The following is a 25,685-nucleotide window of genomic DNA, read 5'->3' on the forward strand; positions in this document are numbered from 1 at the left end:
TGAAATCCTGCTCCCCAGAGTCACAGTCATGCTCAAACCGTTACACCACACTGGCTCTCTTTTTGGACCACCAATATGTTTCAGTAATCATTTTTCAAAGTGCACTTATTTTCTTGCATAAAATAGTATTTTAAAGCAGTTGTTGGAAGATGCAGTCAGAGTTTGGAGAAGTATTTTAAGATTAAATTTCCATGCCTTTTGTTTATTAAAGTGGAAGTGATGGCTTCACAGGACTGTTAGTTCTATTGGACCATGTGGTTGTCAGGCAGCAGACACTCAAGGCAGGAAGATAGAATCTGCTTCTTTCTTTCTATTTTGTCTGTGTGCTAAAGAAACAAGTATGTATTATAGCTTTTTCATTGAGTACATGGGCTTTGGGTTAATTTATTTTGTTCTTTGAGTAAGCTTTAGTTGATTAACATGCATTTATGCAATTAGTGTAATTAGAACTAACTGTGTAATTAGTGTAAATGCATGTAACGACAACTAGAACATATAATTACAACATGAAATGTTCTTCTTTTTTTAAAAAAAGTCCTTATTGAATTATGCAAAGAGAGATGTACTGCTGATTTCTTAAGGCACAAAGAAATTGTTATCTTCAGTGTACAAAGTAATACTGAAAAACAGATTAAGCAGGTTAATGTTTTATAAACAGAAGTAAAAAAAAATCCCAGTAAACTAGAAATAGTCTTGTTATTGGTAGCTGAAGACAGAAAATCAGGTGTGTTGAAATTTCAGTAAAAATTGGGTGGGCTAGAAGATTATGCACCAAGAAACATGATATACTGTAGTTCCCAACATGAATCAGTTTTACACAGTGTACATACGGTATAGAGTTGGTTGTATAATTCTGAGGATTCCTTATTTAATTTTGATTGTGCTCTTAATCTTAATGAGCTCAAAGCAACATTTTATCTTTACAGCAGCCCATTGAAGTTGGTTATGCCAGAAGCCAAGCTAAATGTTATAAGAGATGTAAGAGCAGCCTAATGTATTTCTCTCTAAAATCTGAAACTGCTGTCCTTGAGCTCTGATGTTCCTTAACCCTGCTGCTCCATGTTATTGGTTGCTATTATGGGTAGGAAACAAGCCAAACACACAGTGACTTAAATTTTTAATTTACTAAAAGATGAAGAGAAAGGTCTGTGACTGCTGTCTTCATAGCAGTCACACATCTCTTTTGATGCTGAATTCCAGAGTGGGACCATTTGAGCTGCTTGTGATGGATGTTTAATCCAGCACAGTCCTGTTATAGGCATTCCATACCAGATATTTAACCAATATGTTAACTGCCACTGGTACTGAAAAGTAATATCTGTCAGTGGATTCAGCAAGCCAAATACGTGCCAGATCAGTTTTGCCCATATTCTTTCCAGGGATGGTTTTACTTGAATGTTTTAAAATATTATATCATTTATATTTTTAGACTATTAAAAGCAGTTAACAAAAGCCAGTGTGGCATAGTGGCTTGAGTGTTGGACTACAACTCTGGAGACCACGGTTCAGTTCCCAGCTTGGCCATGAAAGCCACTGGGTGACCTTAGGCAAGTCATTCTCTCTCACTCTTAGGGGAAGGCAATGACAAATCTCTTCTGAACCAGTCTTGCCAAGAAAATCCCATCATACGCCTTAGGGTTGCCATAAGTTGGAAATGACCTGAAGGTAAACAATGACAACAGCAAAAACAGTTCTCCCATGTCTAGTCTAAATGAGTTCAGTCCTTTGTATGCCTTCATTCTGTTTATTAATGTATATATCAGGCCCTCACCCTCATCTACTTCCAAATAAACATATATAGAATCCAACTGATAGCTTCTTACAAATACTTACAATAAATAGTTATAATAAAAACAATGATGGGCCATGTCCAAATGCCATGAAGTACAAATCAAGCTTTCATTGTCTATATCCTAACATGTTGAGCCTATCTGATGAAGAATGAAATTCAGAACAGTTACATTATGCTACAACATTAGCATGACAGGTTGTTCTTCCAGGTGTCCTCAGAGCCACCTGTAAACTGCTTGTTGTCCAAAGCAGATGAATGTTCAGGGATTGTCCTAAGAAAAGAAGAACACAGCCTCCCACTTCTGCTAGATTCTGTTATTCTGCCAGCAGAAATCCAGCATTAGATCTTGCCCTTAGAAAATGATGAAGAATGTGTTCAAATATGTTAATTTGTCATCTATAATTCGAAAGAGTTAAATCAGATTCGTCAGTTATTAAGGAGCTCGTGTTATTGTCATCTTGTTCAAATGGATAAATGTTTTGAAAGTCTCTGGCACTGTTGTGATTTTTACTGTACTAATCAAAGTATACAGCATTAAAAGTGCCTTTTTTCTTCTATAGAAAATTGCCTTTATGGTAGCATTAGGCCTGGTTACAACTGAATACTTGGAAGGTAAGAATTCTTTTATTAGTGCAAAAATATTCTCTGTTCTGAGGGAAAATAGATTTGAAATCTGTAATTAATTTATTATTAAAAGTGTAGGGGAGTAATCCATCTCAACTAAAAATGTGTCTTTTTTGTCAACTGCAAACCTTGTCTAGGTGTTGGGTAACACAGTTTACATTGATTGCTGGCATATGTCTCATTACAGAAGCCAAGTCAAAATCTAAAAGTGTCATGAGTGCTGACCACTGCAGAGGCCTAAGGGCCAAATAACATAATGCACCAAGTACAAGATTACATTTAATATTCCTGTTGTTTTTTCACTAAGGAATAGTTATGCAGCAGGGTGATTTAGCCCAGAACCACAGGTGGAGATGGGGTGCAGTTCCACTCTCCTCTCAACTGCTGTAGTCCAAATGAAACATGCTCCCCAAAGCTTCTGTTTGTTGCAAGGAGAAGCATAACTGCAATTTTTCAAGCAGATGGTAGCACAGGGGCAAGGATTAAAACAAACATACCATAGACTGGATCCCAGATCTCCCCCCATCCTGTCCCCGCTAGTGGCTATTAAACATTAAAACCTAGAAAACTTAAATATGACCACACAGTCCATGTCTCTTGTCATCTGGCCTTTATGCTTCTATTTTAAAATATCCCTTACATTTCCTGAAATGTGAAGGTCATGGGAGAACATAACATTTTTAAAGCTATTATATGCAGTGTGGGATTTTCTTGCCATCCACTTTGATGTTTATTTGTATTTCAAAAAAGCTTTGCATTTTATAGCTGCATTTTTGAAAATCATTTAACGCCTTGAGGAACAAAAATTTAAAAGCAGTTTAAAGAAAATTTAAGACACCAGTGTTCTTAATCCTTTCATGGCAACATATTCAAATGAAAATTACAAAGGAACACATTTTACCAAGGATTTGTGAAATGAAGAAAGTGCAAATGATAATTCACAATTTGCTTTACTTGTTGGGCATTTTTTTTCAGTGAGATTAGGGCAATATCCTAAGGTGTGAATACCTCTGAATACCACTTCATTGAAAATAATAGTGAACACCCAGTTTCAGTTTTTTCTTTTCATCAATAGTTTTATTAACTGTTTCATTGTCAATAAATAATAAAAGTAATGAAAAGAGATAATTTAAGTAACATTGCAACAAATTTAAGAATTTTAGATGGAAAGATACACTTTCTCTTCGGGTTCTACAAAACATTTGGAAATGGAGGTGGTTTTTAAATTCCCATTTTTACAGTCATAGGTCTCTGTGAAATCACAGTGGAAATTTAGGTCTAACTTAAATTCAGTGGGTCCCCCCCCCCCCCCCAGTTAAATAAAGAAGACAAGGAGCCCTCTACAGGTTGCTCCCAGCAGCTAGCATTGAATGATGTACTGCTAATAATATGGAAATTCAGTTGTCATAGGCACATGAATTAAAGATTACTGGTTGGTACCCTGGTGATTAGTCCCAACTAGAGAAGATCCATTCAGTTAATTTTTGAAATGGTAAGTCAACACATAGGTACAGTGGTACCCCGGGTTACGAAATTAATTCGTTCCGCCGCCGCTTTCGTAACCCGGAAACTTTCGCTAGCCGAAAAGCCCATAGGCGCTAATAGCGAAAGCCGCGATTTCGTGCGAAATCGCGCCGAAAAGCACCAAAAATTTTCTTCGTAACCCGGAATAACCTTCGTAACCCGGAACTATTTAATTGAATGGATTTTTTTCGTAACCCGGAAATTTCGTAAGGCGGCGCATTCGTATCCCGGGGTACCACTGTAAATCCCACTGACTCAGTGTTTGACACCCTTTGATTAAAAAGTTCCATAGGAGTTACAAGAATCTCCATCCCCCAGCATCTAATCCTATTATGCCTTGGGGTCTGGTGCTTTTCACATTTTAAGCAGGCCCTATGAGATTTTGGCTTCTTGCACCCTTCAAATATTTACTTGGTCATTTTCTTTCAGGTGTTCGTTATGAACTTTAAAGGCCTACACAACTATCTGAAAATTTATATCTCCTTATGTGAGCCTGCTCAAGCTTTAAGATCTGTAGAGGGGGGTTTTCTCTTTATTCCATCACCATCCCAAGCATGTTTGGTGAGGATACAGAAGACACAAGTTGTGGAATTCTCTTCCACGGGAGATCTGGTTGGCCCCCTCCCTGCTATCTTTACACCGGCAGGCAAACACATCTTAAAAACTATTTTTAACTTGTGTGTTTTAAATACAACTGTGATTTAAAGAAGTGATCAGGGATGATGCAATCAAGCCAAATATTAGAAATTAAGTTCTAAATAGAATTAGGCCTAAACAACAAAATTCATCAGGTTAAAAGAGTTTGACCTAAACAATTTTTTCTAAATGATCACACAAACAAGTATAATAATTCCTAATTTGATTGCAGAAATTCAGAGCAAACGCCAAGAAAGAAAGAGACGAAGCACAGCGAATCCAGCCTATAGCGGTCTCTTAGAAACAGAGGTATGCCTCTCATTTGGTTTTGTTTTCAGCTGGCTTCTGGGCCTAGAAAGCCTTGCATATTGTAAAGGTGTTAAGAACTCTTTTAACACCTTCTCCTTGATTTACAGTCCTGACAAATTAAATTGATTTAGATCTGGATTAAATTTATAACACAGATGTGATTTGCCAGACTTAATGGCATGTCTCCATGTATTCACATTAGCATTTGCTACCTACCATTTAAACTTATTTATTTTTTTGTGAAGATCTATTCCATACCATTTCCTGTTTTGTAAAAGTAAAATTTACTGAGAGATTCTTATATGTAATAATAGAGTTCATTAAAATGAAGATTACTGTATATAATCAACTACAGGTTGAGAAATTTACAGTATGCCCCAAAATTGACTATAAAATCCTGGATCAACTTATATATGGGTCAATGCATTAATACTGGTTAGAAAGATCCTGAAATTAGTACATCCATGATGCCCCACTCTTTCCCACTCTTCCTGCCTTGAGGCAGGAGTTTTTGTGTGTGCGCGCGTGTGTGAGAAAGAGTTTACCAATCCGATTTTAAAGCCTTCTCTTCCTATCAAAGAAACACCCCATTTAGCTTCACATCTGTTCCTTCCTAGTCCGATTTGAAAGTCTTCTCTTCCCACCAAAGAAACACCCCTTTTAGTTCCACTTCTGTCCCTTCTTAGTCCATTTTGAAAACCTTCTCTTCCCATCAAAGAAACACCCCTTTTAGCTCCACTTCTTTCCCTTCCCAGTCCGATTTGAAAGCCTTCTCGTCCCATCAAAGAAACCCCCCATTTAATTCCACTTCCTTTCCTCCCTAATCCAATGTTTAAATCTCTCCTCCAGCTTCAGGGAAGTGGTGCTAGGTGGTTGGGAGAGGTCCAGAGAAGGAGAGACAGAAGTGGTATTTCCCCCTTTCTATCCTTTGTTATAGCCTCCTAAGTTTTACCCTTGATTTATGCATGGGTCATATCAAAATACATGAATTTTACCTTTCCTCAACTAATACATCAGTTCAACTTGTACATGAGTATATACGGTAAGTAAAAGTAGATCTTGGAAAAGTTTGGGGGGGGGGGGGGGGCATAAATCCAATTGCTAATCCCAGCTAGAGTAGATGAACTGACTTATTTGCTGAATGGTAAATCACATAAATCATACTGATTCTGTGTATGTAATTCACTTCCTGGGACCAACAGTTTGATTTAGGGTGTGATTCCATTTCATACTTATACATTTTCTAAAAATAAAAATTGATTGGTGTATGGGTTTCATTTGGAAACATATTCTTCATTTGAACTTCATGATCTCACATGTAAGGGACATCATGAGATAAAAGGCACTGCAAATAATTTGTTCCAGCAATGTCAATGGTTGTGCCACATACTGAGGGGCTAAACAGACTGGCATAAAATGCCAGCATCAAGGTGTAGTGGGAGCGTGGAGACTGCACTACACATACCCTGATTCACACCACCCACCTGCCTTCATGGTGGGCAGCATCACGCAACTTCCTTGGCACAGCATTTAGATGCGCTGCTCCAAAAAAGGCAGAAAAGCCACACAGCAAGGGCACCCTTTTGTCACTCCAAAAAGGAGTGGCATTTTGCTGGTTCTTTTTGGTGCAGCAAAGCACCGGATCAAGCCCACAGTGTGTGGTTGCTACAGACCTGATATGGCGTTGAAAGGGGCAGCGTCAAATCACTGCTTCAGGGCCATCTCTTTTGCCCCTTAATCTCTAACTGTAGCTGGATTAAATTTTAGTGTGTTTACTATCTTCTCCAGTTGGGATTAGCAATTCCATTAGGTGAAGGAGTAAAACTCCAAGAATCCCTAAACTAGAATAGCCAGTTCCTGGTGACCATGCTGGCAGGTATATGTCTCAGGGAAGTTGTCCAAGAAAGTAACATTTCCAAACTGTGCAGAAGTGGAAAATCCTTAAGAGCAGCAGGCATAATGTAAGTGGGCATAATGCTTGTTCTTGTGCTGAAGATGAGTTACCAAGGCTCATGTTGCCAGCCAAGGAATTATGAACATCACTGTTGTGATTCTGATTTTTATATTATGCTGTCTTGCCTGTCATTACTATAGCTTAACACAACTGATATACTGGAGATATGAATATGAGAGATACTGTTTAGATAGTTGAAAAGACTGATTGCTGCAAACCTTTAATCACAGTTGTTTCATGCTTTTTTTAAAATTTGAAGTGAAGAAATACAAATTATTTACATTGCCCTTTCCCATGCTTCAGATGTAACATATGAGAAAGAGCATAATGGACATTAAATCATAGACTCATAGAATCGTAGAGTTGGAAGAGACTGCAAGGGCCATCCAGTCCAACCCCCTGCCATGCAGGAAATATCAATCAAAGCATACCCGACAGATGGCCATCCAGCCTCTGCTTAAAGACCTCCAGTGAAGGAGACTACACTACACTACAAGGGAGTGTGTTCCACTGTCGAACAGCCCTTACTAATGTTGATGTGGAATCTCTTTTCCTGCAGCTTGCATCAGTTATTCCGGGTCCTGTTTTCTGGAGCAGCAGAAAACAAGCTTGCTCCCTCCTCAATATGACATCCCTTTAAATATTTAAATAGGGTTATCATATCACCTCTTAACCTTCTCTTCTCCAGGCTAAACATCCCCAGTTCCCTAAGTCGTTCCTCATAGGACATGGTTTCCAGACCCTTCACCATTTTAGTCGCTCTCCTTTGGACACGCTCCAGTTTCTCAATGTCCTTTTTGAATTGTGGTGCCCAGAACTGGACACAATATTCCAGGTAGGGCCTGACCAAAGCAGAATAGAGTGGCACTATTACTTCTCTTGATCTAGACACTATACTTTTATTGATGCAGCCTAAAATTGCATTGGGCTTTTTAGCTGCCACATGACATTGTTAACTCATGTTCAACTTGTGGTCTACTTGGACTCCTAGATCCCTTTGACACGTAGTTTCATTCAGCCAGGTGTCCCCCATTCTATGTCTGTGCATATTATTTTTCTGCCCTAAGTGCAGTACCTTACATTTCTCCGTGCTGAATTTCATTTTGTTAGTTTTGGCCCAGCTTTCTAGTCTATTCAGGTCTTTTTTAATTTTGATCCTGTCCTCTGGAGTATTAGCTATTCCTCCTAATTTGGTGTCATCTGCAAATTTGATGAGTATGCCCCCAATTCTGTCATCCAAGTCATTGATAAAGATGTTGAATAACACTGGCCCCAGGACAGAGCCCTATGGGACCCCACTGGTCACTTCTCTCCAGGATGAAAAGGAGCCATTGTTGAGCATCCTTTGGGTTCGGCCGGTCAACCAATTACAAATCCATGTAACAGTTACCTTGTCTAGCCCACATTTTACAAGCTTGTTTGCAAGAATGTCATGGGGAACCTTGTCAAAGGCCTTACTGAAATCAAGATATACTGTATCCACAGCATTCCCTTCATCTACCAAGCTGGTAATTTTATTAAAGAAAGAGATCAGATTTGTCTGGCATGGCCTCAATTGTACATTTATTCTCTCTTTTAAAAAGTATCCACATGTGTAAGTGATTAACTCTTGATTATAATCTCTCCTTTGTATTTGGAGGTTGATAAAAGAAAATTACTAAACAATTCTATTCATATTATCATATGGATTTTCTTCTCTTCTGCAGCGGAAACGTCTTGCATCAAATTATTTGAACAATCCCTTGTTCCTGTCCACAAGAGGTAAATTTTTGAAATTATTGTAGGGAATATTCTTGAATAAAAAGTTTATTCTAGTAAAGTGGAGTCTGTAGGATTCTGTATGAGTTAGTAAAAGTGATGGAGTTTTATAAAAGTAACTAAATTTGAAGAGGAAGAAAAAAAAACTACTGGATCAAAGTATTTACTATTAAATGTTATCTTTTCATTGAGATTATTTGAGATTTTGATAGAATGGAATTTTAATAGAAATTATTGGCACCAAAAAAGAAAGATGAGTTTTAACAATTAGAAAGGGGAAAAAAGAGGGGAAAAAACCCTGACAGCTTTGAAGTATATTGCATATTAAAAATAGTTACACATGCCTCAAAGTTAGTTTTAAAGTTAAATAAAGTTGCCCTTTTCTGTTTTGAAAATGCATATAATATTGTTGCAGTGTTTCAGTGAAAATGAATTTCATAGTTGGCTAGTAGAAAACATTGGTTGGCTTCCAAAATGTATGGAACCTTGTTCCATTGAGTGCAATATTATGGCAACAGCCTTACATAGCCTTTCACAGTCTTGTTACCTGAGCCCTTTTCAACTGGGTGTGCTGGAGACTGAACCCAGGATCGTCTGCATGTAAAACATGCTCTACCACTGTATTGTGTTATTCCAGTAAAAGTACCAGTATATAGAAGCATCTAGACTGGTATAAGGGTTAAGGCACATTTCCAAATATTGCTTATGTTAATATTTTTATATCCCTTTCTTTTTCTAGCTCACAAGATAAATTCATATTTTGCTCATTTGGTCACTAAAAATAAATACACTGTGTTGGGACCATCTGAACTTCATTCATTTTTCAGACCCTAATTAGCATTTCTGATTTCTAAGAGTGCATCTATAATAAATCTATAATCCCCATTGCAATGAACAGAATTATTGCAAAAGAGGCTATTATTTTAAACAATAGTAGATTTGCCTTCTGTTAATATAAAATACCAAATTAACAAAGTATTCTTGTTGTGCCTTGGCTATCTTGTTGATGCTGAGTTCAGATATGTGTAAATTATTATTATTAACCTTTATTTATAAAGCGCTGTAAATCCATTCTCAGTATGAATTATTTATCAGGATCAGAGGTCCCATTTCCCAATAACCAAGATTTAATCATAGCGCAGTAGAAACTAGAGATTTATTCTGGATATCAAGACATTTCAAAAGTTCCCTATCAGTGTCAGAACTGAAAAAGTTCCCTCTCAGACCACCACAAATACATTCACATCGTCCAGCCCCCCTTTCCAACCCTGATTGCATCCATTTGATCCAGATCAAAGGGCACTTCTTGTTTCCCTCCTTCCTCTCTTGTGTTATCATTTCATCTCCCTTCAAGAAGAAGATCATCCCTGTTTCACAGCTCAGATCCATGGCAGGAAGACTGGGGTCATAAAACTACAACTCCTTCCTGCCTCTAGCCCCCCCCCCCCCAGTTTGTTTCCCAGGGTTGGATTTAAAATGATATCCCCTTCTTAATACCCCTCATACTATACAATATTAAATCATCATATCACCATGCCCTCATATCTTCATCCTTTAATATCATCATATCACCATGCCAACAAGACAGAACCATTCATATGAATTCTGACATTATTAAGGTAATACTAAGCTTTTTGAAATCAAGCTGGACAAAGCCTCTGTTGTTCTCATCTTGGCTCTTATTGGATCCATTTAGGAATATTCACATATATCCATCCAAAATTGACAACTCTCCTAATTCCATCTGCTAAGTTATTTCAGCAAGAGTTTTATCTCTCATCTTGTATAACCCTCACTATGTGACAGTCCTGTACACATCTTATGAGTTGTTGGTGTGTCTGTTTCAAGAGTACTTAAGAGCGTAGCTGCATATTTTCACTGTCTACAAATAGGAAGGATACACAAACGGTATGCACCAAGATAAAGTAGAAAAATAAACTGTTCAAAATTGTACTGATAACCTTAATGAGTGCAACTTTTCCCTACTAAATGGCATTTTTTAAAACCCTAGCTAAAATCCCAACAGATTAGGAATTTAAACTCACTGCTACTAACATGTGTTCTGCATTTTTTCATAATGCTAGCAAATGAGGATCCATGTTGGAAGGTATGTTTACCTATGGTCATCTGTTAATAGTGGCTGTTCATTGCATACTGGAGTGTGTCTTATTTATTAGTACAGTGTCACTGGCTCAATATGAAAGCTCACTAACTGGGTCTGTCTGGTGTCATTTTACCAAAAGATGGAAGTGGTGCACTTATGGTGGGAGCACAGTTTTGCCAGGTCCTCCAGTTCAGTGCTCAGGAGGACTTGGCAAGATCATGAAGTTGTTCAATTGCTGCCACTGTGGTGAGAGTACAGGGGGGCAGGACAGTAGTTGAATGAGAGACCTCTAATGCAATGTAATTTTACTCTTGTATTTATTAATTAATCAAACTGCTAGATCCTTCTGATTAAAGCAAGAAGATCATGATGATGATGATGATACTATTTTTAAAAGCTTTAGAGGATAGAAAGTGTCCTCAAACATGTGAGCAACTCAGGAAGCACCCACCTCCACCTGTAACTCTGTAGCTACTTTCATTTATAGATTAAATCAAATGTGTGCTCTAGCCATAACAGGAACAGCCAGCAATACTTCCTACAGTGGCTAGAACCAGTCCATCAAACCTTCTAATCATCTCATGTCAAGGTATCAGACAACACACATTCTGTTCTGGGCCCTTGAAATAGCAAAATTAATATAGTGCTCCAGGGGTCCTGTAGTGAAAAATTGAATGGCTTGCTTTCTAAAAGTAAAGTTGAAAGCTTTGTATGTGATAAAGCCAGCACCAAAATACAATAAATTGTTACATTTCAGAAATAACACATTTTTTCTCCAAAAGCCATGGCAAATAATTATTGTGAATTAAAATCAATAGATTTTTTTAATTCTGCAAGACGTACTCACTTTTATTCACAGGTTAGCAAATCAGTTTAATTTGACATGTTGTCAAAGCAGTTTTACTTCACACTTCTTCTGCAAAAGTATTCTAGAATGAATAATTTGCAAAAATCGATAGTAATACATTTTGTTTTTTTCAACTTACATTAGCAAGGTTGAGATTTGTGTTGTTCCTATATCTTGGTGTAATTCATATACTGATCAGTATGCCTGTTATAGCAACTTTAAATCTGTTGTTGCTGTTGTGCGCCTTCAAGTTCTTTCTGACTTGTGGCAACCCTAAGGCAAACCTATCATAGGGTTTTCTGGGTTGAGAGTTTGTGACTCACCCTGTAGGTTTCCTTGGCCAAGCAGGGAATTGAGCCTTGTTTTCGAGACGTAGTCCAACACTCTAACCACAGCACCACACTGGTTTAACAGCAAAATCTTAATTAACAATTGTAGTAAACTTCAACAAAAACTCTGAGACATTCAGAACAAGTGGTGGATCAGTTTAGCAGAATTAACAATATAGAAGTCAAGCAAAATAATATACATTTAGGACAACCTGTTTTACGGTAGTTTATTATTTATCTGTGCTGGTATAATGAATAAATAAGTTGTCCATTTGTTCTGTCATGAATATTTTGTTTTTGTTGTTTTGAGACAGGCAGTATCTCCATGTGTTCATTTTAGCATATAGAAAAACATGTTACGCAAAGGGATTTTGTAGCACTTTTGAAACTAACTGAAAGAAAGAAGTTGGTAGTGTGAGCTTTCATAGACTTGAGTGTACTTCCTCAGATGCATGTTTTATATCTCACAAAAACACATTGTGAGCTATGGTGGAAATTACTAAAGGAGACTAGCACATGGGGTTTCTCCCGGACCTTTTAAAGAATGGGAAAATCCCATTCTTTTATAAGGTCAGAGAGGACCCTGGGTCGAGTACAGGATGAGTACTGCCTGGGGACCGAGATGTGCGATAAAATATGTCCCTGTGAGTCTACGTCCCATGTCTAGCACAGGAATGAAACCCAGTGCACCAATCTCCATAGTTGTCTGCCTCATTGCTGCAAATGGAGAGAGAGAGAGAGAGAGTTATTTAGAATTTGTATTTAACATTATGTCACTTCTTAAGGCTAGTGGTATGTTTTAGAGAGAAATAATTAAATCACAGGGATTTAAATAGACTTATTCTTTGTACTTCCAACAAAGAGAATGGATGTGACTTTCTAATAACCAGTATTTATTCAGCATTCATATGTATCAATAACCCCATTGATGAGAAGCAATCCTAGTTAAATATGATATAATTTCCCCTCTATTTTTGGTTTGTGGCGTAATTTTAGTAACATTTTAAAACATTATTTTGAGCCAGTGGAGTGGCTGTTCTTTAGCTTTGAAAGAAGCCGTTAGTGGATACCATCTGTACAACACCCACTTAGAAGGCCTGAAACAGAACTGGGAACAAGTTGTCTCATTGTCCGTTGGGTAGAACTCATAAGACTGAAGTACATGCAGACTTGAAACATAAGCATAAGAAGAAGAGGTAGAAAGAACACAGTTCTTCTCAGCCACCTTCTTCTCAAGTGGCTACAGCTGAGCCATCTACTTCAGGGAGTTGCATCAGAGAATTTTCATGGGACTATGGTGTCTCCTTTACCAGCTTCTCCAAAATGGTTTATAGTTGTGATGGAGACCATCTTCATTCAGGACAGAAGATTGGGTGACCATATTTCAGAGGGAGAGATACAGGTGTCTTCTGTGGTTAGTTACAGCTTCTCCTTGTCCAGCTTCAGTTTCGACTTGAGAGAAATCTCTCCCGGCGCTTTGATCTCTGCATTGACATAGATGTCAGTACCATTCCAGGTCACACCTCTACCCTGAATTGGACTCTTATTTGGCGTCTTCCTATTGCTATTACTGAGTTAGATGAAAGTCCAGTTCATGGCTGTCGAAACCATGGCTATTCTGAGATCAGTTCTTCCACTGTGACAGTCATTCTGGACATTATACTTGTGACTGTAGGAACAAGGCTTCCTCAACACATCCTTCAAGACACAAGAGATGTCATTTTGACCACACACTCGGTTGTCCTAGCCTCCATCCAGCAAAGTCGAACATCTGTTGACCAGAACCCTTTGAAAAGTACTGTGTCTCAGGACCAGGCTGTTTTTCAGCCAATTCAAACCAAGGAAACTGCATCTGGTGCAAAGGAAAAATCCAGTCCTTCTACCTCCACTGTTGTCATTGCTAGCCAGACTCAGTTTGTTGATAAATCCTAGAAATTCATCTACTGCCACCTTTATACATTATCTTTACAGAATTACACCATCCATAGTGGGTCCTTCTCTGTCTTTTCTGTAGGGCATGTCCCCAGGCATAACTGTATCCTAATGATTCCCCCTATCCCAACAGGCTAAGAATGAAGCCTGCTATATCTGTTGTGCTCAGTTTATCTATGTACTCATTTAGCACATAGATCTCAGTTCCTCCATTTTGGCTTAGTGGATTTTAATGTTTGTGTATAAACAACTATACTCTGTGACTCTCTCCAAATATCTGGCATGTGTGTTTCCCCCATAGATCATTAACCTTTTAAAATCAGCCACTGTATGAGATACTTATTTCCCAGGTCTATCTATCTGAATAATTTGGAGCATTTATACGCTTGGAGATGATTTGTCCCAGTTATTAGTTTTCCTACACATTTCAGTTTAAGAACTGCTGTGTTAACTTTTTCTTTTGTTCTATTTAGCTTCAAGTGGGGTTTCCCCACTTGACTTAGTGTGCAGACTTAATTCTTTTTGAAATGTTGGTATCCCTCCACTCTTACTGTCTTGTAAATCGTTTGGAATGGGTAACATGTTCTAAACAGTTTCTGTGAAAAGAACAAGCTGACCTTCTCATCCAGGGGAGCATAATAATGCGGCAAAACAAAATTGGTGTGGACATGGGCCACGGCACTAGTTACCCCCCTCCCTTATCTCCAAGCCTATCCATAATTGTCACATATAACAGCAGTTCACCATGTGGAAAAGACCAATCTCTACTTTTAATTATAAAATCACCTGCAACAGAAAGGTTTTATCACTCACAAAAAACACACAAAAACCAAACCCTTAGTGGGAGACCATACCATCCATTTGTCAACCAGGAAATAATTCTTTCTTAAGATAGTTCTTCTTTCTTGGAATGATGGTTAGATCCCAGAAAACCTATATTCTCTGACAGTATGTAATAGTTGGGATGGTCAGGCACAGGCATTTATTCTTGGTATGAAAGTTGGTATGTTTATATCAAAGAAATGCTAGAGGATATATATTTAATGTGTTTAATTGGGTTGTTTGGCCTAATGGTAGATTTATATTACTAATATTTGCTTGTGAAATGCTTCTTCAAAAGATCAACTGGAATTGCTTTGTTTCTCTTTCAGAATGATGTCAGCCACGAGGATTATTGTTCAGCATGCAAGCATGGTGCCAATCTGCAACCCTGTGGAACATGTCCAAGAGCCTATCATCTCAACTGCTTGGACCCTCCCGTAAAGACTGTCCCCAAAGGAGTCTGGGTTTGCCCTAAGTGCCAAGAAAAGGTGAGTTAACATACAGAGTAAATGGCCAAATTGAAATCTGAGGAATGAGTTACATTCTATATAAATCTGATAATCTAATAATAGATATAAAGACTGGTGTGTAGTATTTCTCTTTCTCACCACATTCGTATGTTTCAGACACTTATGACCTCGATCCAGTTCTCTAGTCATCATTATACCCCAGTGAAAACAAATAGTCATGACTAACTTTGTTACAGTGGTAATAACTGATAACAACTGGATATCAAAATCCGTGGATGTTCAAGAACTATTAAATACAATGGTGCAATAAAATGGTGTCCCTTATATAAAATGGCAAAATCAAGGTTTGCATTTTGGAATTTATATATTTTTAAAATATTTTTTTAATATTTCAATATGCTTGAATCTGTGGATAAAAAAAATTATGGATATGGAGGAATGCCTATAACTGTAATAATTTTAGTTTCAGTGATGATAATTTTGCTGGGTTGGGTTTTCTTACCCTCATTCAATCTGTCCACAGTCTGAGGCAGTAAACCATTAATATACCCTGCTAACAGGCAGGAGTGAGCAGCTGATCTACTCAAGGCCACCCAGTAGGTTTTCAGACAGTTTCTTTTAAGAGGTTGGATACTGCCGGTTTTACTTGGTGAATATATACTCCAAATATATATGGTGGTTTGTGCAACAAACAGACATTTTTAAACATTATTTTATAGGAGAAATTCAAAGATGACATAGCTGTCTTAGTCTGGAAAATCAGTATCAAAGGGATCTTGTTGTAGCACTTATGAGACTCACACCCTTAACAGACCGGCAAGAAACGCGAGCATTGGGGCAGAGTGGGGGCATGGCGTCCACATGACGCATACCCCAACTCAGCCCACATGACACTGTGTGCACCACCACATGGTAGGCAGTCTCAGGGCACTCCACTAGTGTTGCATCCAGATGACTGAAAAGCTATGCCCTTTCCATGGCACAAAAAGGAGCCAGCGGCAATGGTGCCCTTTCCATGGCACAAAAAGCAACTACTTTTTGTGGTTCCTTTTTGTGCCATGGAAAGTCTAGATCGGGGCCGCGGCCCTGTTCCGAGGCTAAAAGTGGCGACCTGCAGCCAACCCTTAAGAGCAGTCTGTTCAGCCCCTGAAAGAAAGAAGCTAGTAGCATGAAATTTAGCTGTGTAAATTTACAGCGCTTTATAAATAAAGGTTAATAATAATAATAATAATAATAATAATAATAATAATGAACTTTCGTAAGCTTGCTTCCGATTCCTCAGATATCTCCACTCTGTGCATCTGAGGCTGTAGGCTCATGCTACCAGTGTCTTTCTTTCAGTTGGTCTCAAAGGTGCTAAAAGATCCCATAAAGAAAATGTTTTTGTGAACTATGATCTACATGTATGGAACAGAAAGCCATATTTAGCAATTGTATCTGCAGTCATAAAAATGATCCACATGAACAGACCCAGTTTATGATCATGTATATTGATGTGATTCTGTTAGTGCACACATGATCATGTTTGGTAGCATGAAAATACCTGGAGCTGTTTACACTCAAGATATCTGAGGCTTATGGATTTTATCCCCCCTTGGTACAGAAAAATACAATGTGTATATACATTTCTATGCTTGCATTTTTATAAATGATGTATAGTGGAACCTTCCCATCAATGGGGGTTTGGTTCTGCCCCCCTCCCCCCACCCACAGCTGGGAAAAATTGTGGGCACTCATGGCTCATGTTATTCAATGTGTAGCATTTGCATCACCAGATCTGCAAACATGTACCACCATTGAATAATATAAAGCATGGCGAGCTGCAGACACTTCAGTCGTGGATAGCTAGTTCACTGATGTGGTGGGCCCACTGTACTGTTACATAATTATTACATGGGGCTGATGAAAAGAATAGTCTAAAACTTGAAAAATTTGTATCAAAATTTCTGTCTATAAATGACTTTAAATGCCCTTTAAAGGTAAAATTTTAAAAAGCAGCTAAAATGTGGCTCATTGCCTGTAAAATTAACTTTGCTCCTATTTGTTAGCTTCTTTTTACATGTATATAAAGCAACATCTTGTGAGCTACACATACTCTTGAATTTTTCAAATGTATTCTTCCCTGAAACCTGTAGGTGTTAAAGAAAGATGAAAACATGCCTTGGGCTGGAACTCTGGCTATCGTTCAGTCTTATGTTACTCATAAAACAGGTACGTACTGGAATGGTGGATTATAAGAAATTGTTTCTCAAATGTCAGCAACTTTAGAATTGAAATCACCTCAGGGGGTGGATTGCAAGCATCTCAGAAATAAAGCATCATCAGAACACATGAGTACCTGTCTGGCTAGAGAGCTCACTGATTACTGTTCTCACACATTATCTAAATTAGAGCTTGCATGCTTGGATGCAGCCCAATCATTTCTTTGCATATTTCACATTTTTCATTTGCCATTGTAGCAGTTCTGCTTTAGAAGAGAAGGGGAAGTAATATATGGATAAATTCAGACAGTCTGTTAACCCATTCATATGATGGTAATTTGATTATATGGGGGACTTCTGCTCACTGATGACTTTGTTCTTAGCTCTTTTGTGCTTTGTCCCAGCCAGAACAGTGCCCCAGAGAGCAGCAATTTAACTTTTCCAATTCAACTGAATGGCAGACATTAATTCCTAAGGGACCATATAAAGCATTGTTGTCATAGACACAGCTGAAGTGAGGTCAAATCTCCGCCTCACTTGTGTGTGCAATGCAGTGCTTCATTTTCTTTCATAGAGCTCAGCTCACACTTGGAATTCTGTAGATTAAGTTACAGTTCATGATCAGGTGAGACAACATTTTCCTATCTATTCCTGATAGCAGGCAGCTTGAATCTGGCTAAGATATTGCTGGGATGAGGCTAGCTAATGCACAGAGGACATCAAAACCCATTTATCGCCTCTCCCCCACCACAGTACAATAAACCCAATCCCAGTAATGGATGTTTCACTGTGTCTATAAAATTATTTCTTGCACCTCCTTCAAAGTGTTCATATTTTATGTCTAGTTAGTTGTTCATCTGCTTAATATATTCAACACAATAGCAAATATCTTTGTTTTCTACTCTGTGGCTTAGAATGAACAGAAGAAAGGAAAAAGCATAGCTTATGCTCCTGTGTACCACTTTTGATTGTATCTGCCATTTGTCCATCAATCTTTTTGTTGCTTTTGTTTCACAGTCAAAGAAGAGCAGAAGAGGAAGTTATTAAAGAGAAGCAGTGAATTGAGGGGAGAACACAGGCAGCTAGAAGAAAAAGAATGCCACCTCACTAATGCAATGAAGGTATAACTCCTGGCTTGTATGTTAGCTTGTGAAATTGGTTAGCCATGTGTGATATTTGAAATCATGTGATATTAGCAGTGTTTTAATTACATGTAAACAAATCTGATATTTTTCTCTAAATTCAAGCAGTGGCAGAAAGAAGGTCTACTATTTGGAAACCAACTCACTGCAGTTCTGCACAGTTAGTAATGTTTAAAACCTTTCATTTCAGTGGGACTACTACTGTACTGGATTGTGCCAATCCTCACAATTTTGCCCTGTGATGGTCAAATCAGATGGATTCTGTAGCCAGTTATTTGAAACTCAACTTTTCCAAGGACTAGGTGAACCCTGCAGAATGCCAAAAAATGAAACCAAAAGATGCTTGAAGTAATCTGGGGGTTTAATTTGTGCAAAGGTTCTGTGCAACTTGTTTTAAGGTGATGTCATTTTATAAATGGCAATTCATGCTGTTGTTGGTAGTGGTGGTGCTGATGGATACGGCATAAATCATGAAAAGCTACAGAATACTTTTAAAGAAATGGGAGAGCCACTACATTTGATAGCACTGAAGACAAATCAGTAGACAAGAGGCAGCTGTTAGAGCAGAATATTAAGAAACAGAATGGTTCCTAACTAGCAAAGATGACAGGCATGCCTGCATTCTATCATCCTGTTTTTCAACTTGTGTGCAGAAAATATCATAAGGAGAGCAGGTTTAGACACAGAAGAAGGAGTGAAGATAGGAGGAAGGAACATCAACAATCTAAGATATATGGATATCATACTATTAGTGGAAGACATCATAGACTTGGAACAATTACTAAAGAAAGTTAAAGAAGAAAGTGCAAAGGCAGGCTAACTGCTGAACATAAAGAAAACAAAAATAATGACCACAGAGGATTTACATAAATTCATCATAGATAATGAGGAAATCAAAACAGTTTAAGATTTCCCATACCTCAGATCAAACTTTGATCAAAATGGAGACTGCCACCATTACCATATATGGATATGAGAGTTGAACAGAACACAAAACTGGAAAGCACATATCCACAATGAAAGAGATAAAGAAAATGAAGTCCCATTTGCTGTTGATGGTCCACAAACTTTATTATCTTAAAAAGCCTAACATGTTTTGGCCTTGTCACAAATTGGCATTCTTTAGGGGCTATTACCAGAGATTTCAGGAGTTGCACTCTGCACTCTCAACCAAGTGGACAAGGAAGACTAACATGAGATATGAGAGCTGGACAGTGAAGAAGGTGAACAGAAAGAAACCCATTTGAGATGTGTTGCTGGAGAAGAGTGCTGAAGATACCATGGACATCCGAAACAAACAGATCAAGCCTGAACTCTTCCTTGAAGCCAAGATGACAGAACTGAGCCTGTCATACTTTAGCTACACCATGAGATAGCATGACTCATTAGAAAGGATAGTAATACTAAGGAAGGTAGGAAGAAAACAGAAAAAGAGGGATCGCATGCTGAATGGTTAGACTGAATCAGGGAGATCACAGGCCTGAGCCTGTAGGACCTGAGCAGAGTGATAGAGGGTCTTGGAGATGTCTCACTCACAGAGTCGCCATGAGTCAAAGGCAGTTAACAACAATCATCCAAGAGCCACAAAGCAGGTTTGGGGTGCATGTGTTCCTATCCTTTATTTAAACTATTATAAGCAATCCATAGTTGTAAAAGTAGTTACTCTTTCTTTCTGTAAGCGGGCCACAAAAACCTAAATCTAGCTAAGAGAGTCTTAGAGAAAGTTTACTTTTTAAAGACTAACCCCTCTGAATCCCCCTGCCAGAATGTTACAAAGGATGCTTCAGTCGGAAGGAGCTACATGTTCCCAAATAATGCCAAAGGAAATTATCTATGAATTAGATCAATCTCAACATTTGTATTATCTTTTTCCTGCTGGAAATGAGTGTGTTAGGCAACCTGCATTTATAGCTTAGTTGCCAAACTGCACCTCCTGTTGTTAAAGCTAGTACTTTATAAGTTTTGCACTGTTGATATTTGTCTATGTATTAGATTTTCTATCCAACAGCTGTGTCATAAGCCGCTCTGAGTCCCAGTCCTGGTAAAAGAATGGGAAATAAATAAATAAATAAATCTTCATTAGCAGCTGCTCACATTTTGTTTTATAATCCAGGACAGTCATTGTCAATACTTTATATCATTTAAAATTGGAAATGTAATGTTTTATTACTGGGTGGTAACCTAGTAATATGCATTTCCTTTGACTGTGCAGACAGTGAACATGCATGAGGCGTTGGACGAATGCACTGAAGACAAATCAGACTGAAGTTGAAATATTTTATTTGCTTGTGCACCTCCAACTGAAAATCAGTGTGAATTAATTACTTAGAAGTTAAGGGGGCTAGAAGAATTAGAAAATTAGAAGCATGCAGACTTCATTGTTCAAATGGAAGCTTTGGCTGGAGACTGCAGAAATGCAATTTTAAATAAAGGTCTAAACTGAGGACAGCAATCAAAAATGTTATGCCACAAAATGACTTACTTTTTGAGGTTTTCATTAAATTAAAATGGAGCAACTGAGAGACTAGATTCAATAAAACAGATAATTAAATTAAAAAGCAATTTAATTAAATGGAATACATAGAGACCTAGCGGGTAATGGACTCTGCACATTACAGTACAAAATATTACATTATAAAATTTTGTATAATGTTTAAAAAATAATTTATTCAAGGAAACTTTACTTAGATTTTTGTATATGTATAAAATATATCCATATATATATATATATATATATATATATATATATTCAGTTGCCAGCATTCAGATCAATCCATGCCCTTTTATTTAAACATTTCCCCCCATATACTACACATACTGAACTCTTGCTGGTATTTATTTGACAAATAAAATGGATATTCCACCCTCATTTCAACAAACATATTTCACAAACTTTGCTTCTATTCTTATTGAGACATAATCATACTGTTTGTAAACCTAATTGTATGCATGTTTGTGGCAACATAAATTATTCCATTACACTCTTTTCTGTTATACTAATAAACACAAATTACATGTTTTTCCCCTTTCTCTCTCTCTCTTACACACATGCACACACACCACTACTACCATGGGAGCCCTGGAGCTTGTTTTGATAGCTGAAAAATGCTAAACAAAGGTTTTTGTGGCCTGCATATAGTGATGCCATTATACTAGCACAAGGTCTGCTTCACTAGCCATTATGCCTATTCAGAGTGCAAAGCTGACATGAAATAAAGTTGGGTTGTTGTTTTTTGTTGTTGTTATTGTTGCACAATATGCTCACAACAAAGTGATACAGCTTAGCATCATTTAGGAGGCATTTTCACTCATCTAGTGTTGCAATGAATTTAAGACAGCATCCAAATGAGTGAGGTGCCTGTTTGAGAAATCTATGTTTAGAAAGTTGTTTTCCATTCATAGCTTGCCATCAGTATGTTGAGATAACTAGAGCCTCCTGTTTAGCCCTTCATTCTTCATAATTTGGCAGTAGGCCCACCATCTACTGCCTGGCTGTCTGATCAAGACGTTTTCACTAACCACCTTTTTACCTATTGTCTAAACACACAATCAGGAATTTTACAAATGGCAAGACTCCAAAACCACTTTGACTTCTAGAAACTGTATATGTGTGGTCTCCAGCCTCTGTTTAAAGACCTCTAAGGAAGGAGACTCCACTACACTCCGAAGCAGTGTGTTCCACTGCTGAACAGCCCTTACTGTCAGGAAGTTCCTCCTAATGTTGAGCTGAAATCTCTTTTCCTGGAGCTTGCATCCATTGTTCCGGGTCCTGTTCTCTGGAGCAGCAGAAAACAAGCTTGCTCCCTCCTCAACATGACATCCCTTCAAATATTTAAACAGGGCTATCATATCACCTCTTAACCTTCTCTTCTCTAGGCTAAACCACCTTTGCCTGAGAGTAGGCCAGTTTGTGATGAGCTCGTCCACACAAGCCTGTGAAATTGGTTGCTACAAACATAGATTGTTGAGATTTTGCATATAATATCACCAATTTATAAACGTTCAACAGTACTAGATATTTAATGGGAGATCATAAATAATGTAATACTGGAGATTCATTTTAGCTATGTTTCCCAAACCATGTCACATCACCAACTGCTATTAAAGTCTCTTCATTTCAAAAGTGGCTTCTCAAAGAATTAGGATTGGGGAGGGGGGGGAGAGCTGTAATTTAAGAAATACCCTTGGGGCACGTAGAATTAATTGTGTTGTTCTTTGGATTCCAGCCAACAGACATGAATAAAGTCAAACAACCCTTTGTAATGTCGTGCATTAATTCCGATTACAGAGTGCTTTTGACTTCGGTCTACCTAAAGGATGAATTCAAGGAGTAGGGAGGAAAGAATCCACTCTTAAGCACTACTATTTAGCCACCCTGATGGTGACTCCAGCGGGATGCTTGTGGATGCTCAACCAATATAGCTGAGCGTATCCCCACAAAAGTCTGTTTGCAATAGGAGTGTTTTGACACCCAACCCAATGCATTCTTACTCATTCTTTTCATTTCTTTTTTGACAGAAGTGCTTAGAGCTAAAAAGCAGCCTATTGGCCCAGCAAAAAGGGGTCCAGTCATCACTGGAACGCCTCAAAACTCTCATTAGACTGATACAGAATGAGCAGATGATTCAGGTTACTATGACAACTACCACCACCTCCTCCCTGCTGACTGTCCCCTGGATCAAACCGTCTTCTGCCTCAGCTGCCGCCACCGCCGTACACAAAGCCTTGCAGCCAACACAGGGTAACAACTGACAGGCTGCCTGCAAATCTGGTTTTTCATTAAAAAACAACACAAAAAGACAGAAAAAATGAACTTGGGACACATGCGAACACACATACAATGCAGATGGAAATGCTACAAGGGCATCAAGAAAGAAAACCAGGAGAAACTACATTGGTCCATTTTTATTATATCAGGATGTTGGAAAACACCCTTTGGTCCACTTTCTAGCTGAGTGTCATGGCAACTTTTGACAGAGCAGATGTCCTGCTGCAGTTTTCTATTGCTGAGATCTTCAGTGTTAATATTCTTTTCTTCTCTCTCTCTCTCTTTCAATCTCTTGTTGTGTTGGCCTTAATGTATTTAATGAGTAAGGAAAATGAAGCAGCGTATGTTGGCCGGTGGGGAGGGAGGATGATGATGGAATGGAGTAACCTTTGGGGAGGGCAGATGGTTGAAAAATGTTTTCCTTTTGAAGGGAAAAAATAGTTTTAAATACAAAGAGTTAGTGAGCTAGTATGCAAGGTAGATGGTAGTGTCAAGAGCAGAAATTTAAATTGGTAACAAAAATAAAAAGTGAATAGCTTGGAACTTAATGCGAGTTCCTGATTTTTAAAAAGAAATTGAAGAAAGTCAGTTGTGTTGATTCAGGTTGAACTGGACATGGGGCTGGTTGAGAAGTATTACATTTGTGGAGCACTCACAGAGCCTTCAAAATCAAATCATTTTTTCAGTATTATAGTTGAGAATTACAGATATTTAAATAAAAATGTATGAAATTAGCATTTCTAGTGAAATATTGAGGTATTTTCATGCTGATGCTTCTGTATATGCATTCTAAAGTATTTAAAGAGGTATGCCTGCAAAACCCCTTAATTTTGCAGGTCCTTTCAACTTATTTTGCTATTGATGTATTTTTCTCATGGGAGTTTTTTGTGCAAGGTTTAACATAAACATAATAGTGACAAATATCTTCAGCAGGTTGGATCTTTCTTGATTTGGGGTGGGTCAGGTGTTTTTTTTAAAAGAAAGCAAATAATATTTGTTGCTGCTTTTTTTTCCGGTCAGAATAGTACAGACGTTATGCCAAAAAACTTTACATGTTTGTACTACATTTTTATTGTAAAATAGAAAATATGTAAAATGTTTCTTTTTTTTTCCTTCTTCTTTTTCATGCTTGCAGAATTATCTGCTAAATAGTACAGGAAATAAACTGCCTCAAGGGGTTATTTTATTATTATTATTATTATTATTATTATTATTATTATTATTATTTGATATATCAGGAGCTTTTGGGGAAAAGATGGGCTGTCAAATTCTGAATATTATTTTTTAAGTAATTCTTTTTATAATTTTATTAAATTTAACCACACATGAGACATTTAGCATTAGCCTGAAAAATGCTTAGAGAATGCTTTGATTTAATTTTTTTTCTCACTAGCTAGTCTTCCTGATGCATCAAGGGTCAGTCTGGCCCCATCATGGGCTAAGAGTCCTATGTTGGAAACCTGAGGCCTACCTCAGAAGTTAGTGATGGGCAAACAAGTTTCTCTTCAGCACAGCTTTTCCACAATCTGCTTTCTTCCTCAGTACAAGAGGAACACCGTTAAGCAGGAGCACTATTTCAGATTTCAGGGGCTGGAGAAGTTTTACCTAATATTTGAAGGTTTGCTCTTGGATATAGTCAAGCTTAATAGCATAATCTTGTGTGTATCTATTCCAAACAAAGGTGCGTTACAGACGCGCCTATAGTACGTCCCCAGCACGTACTAGGGTTAGGAAGGGGCATCACTTCCTGACACCCCTAACCTTAGTACGTATTGGGTATGTACAAAATGGCGGCGCCCTTCCACACGGGCGCCACCATCTTGACGTAGCGGATGCATAGCGTCTGCACATTGCGTCCCAGAAGTGACGCCGTGGGTGCATGACTAGCGCCTTGAAGCACCACTTCTGGGGCGCAAAAAGAAACGCCATTTTCAGGCTTCTTTTTGCTGTGCCCGGGAACCATCCGGTTTGGCCACTGCGGTTCCCGGACGCAGCAACTGGCAGCACCGGCAGACCGCCACTTTCAGGCGGTCTGTAACGCACCTAAGTTCCACTGAATCTAAAAAAACATACCCTTATTTCCAGGTAAGTGTATTTCGGATTGCAAGCTAAATTGAAAGGTATGTTAAGACCATTTGTTAAGGTTAGCTTTTAGTCATTCACTATTACAGCAACTTTATCCGCACATTTTGTTGCTTTAAAAAAAGAGATCCCCTTTAGGCTTACCTAAAACACCAAACCATTTAATTCTTTTAGTCAGCCTATTGATGCAGGGACTTGGCCAGAAATGGAAGTGCTCCTGAGAAAGAATCACAAGTGGTCAAAAACCCAAGGAAGGGCAAGGAGTAAGGCACTCTTGCTACTCTCCCTAAATGACACTCCTTTATTTGAATGGGTCAAAAGCAAGAATCCATTCCCACATGCCACAAGTGAAGCATTTCACACTAGCCTGTCACATGGTGCCGAAAAGTCA

General features: G+C 38.2%; 1 protein-coding gene across 4 annotated transcripts in view; it reads left to right on the forward strand.

The window, feature by feature from the left end:
- Positions 1-24,391, forward strand: part of LOC149312593 (PHD finger protein 21B-like) — a 223,410-nt gene extending 199,019 nt beyond the window's left edge. For all 4 annotated transcript variants that reach the window (XM_089524934.1, XM_089524936.1, XM_089524937.1 and 1 more), the window contains 8 exons: positions 2,353-2,404; positions 4,809-4,885; positions 8,546-8,600; positions 10,682-10,704; positions 14,961-15,119; positions 17,237-17,312; positions 18,320-18,423; positions 22,963-24,391. In XM_089524934.1, the coding sequence (XP_089381060.1) occupies positions 2,353-2,404; positions 4,809-4,885; positions 8,546-8,600; positions 10,682-10,704; positions 14,961-15,119; positions 17,237-17,312; positions 18,320-18,423; positions 22,963-23,196 (780 nt within the window). In that variant the 3' untranslated portion in view covers positions 23,197-24,391. The remainder of the gene's footprint in view (positions 1-2,352; positions 2,405-4,808; positions 4,886-8,545; positions 8,601-10,681; positions 10,705-14,960; positions 15,120-17,236; positions 17,313-18,319; positions 18,424-22,962) is intronic.
- Positions 24,392-25,685: the final 1,294 nt, after the last annotated feature.

This window comes from Sceloporus occidentalis, unplaced genomic scaffold, assembly GCF_023333645.1.
Source record: "Sceloporus occidentalis isolate IW3139 unplaced genomic scaffold, rSceOcc1.0.p SCAF_5, whole genome shotgun sequence".
NCBI classification, from domain to species: Eukaryota; Metazoa; Chordata; class Lepidosauria; order Squamata; family Phrynosomatidae; genus Sceloporus; species Sceloporus occidentalis.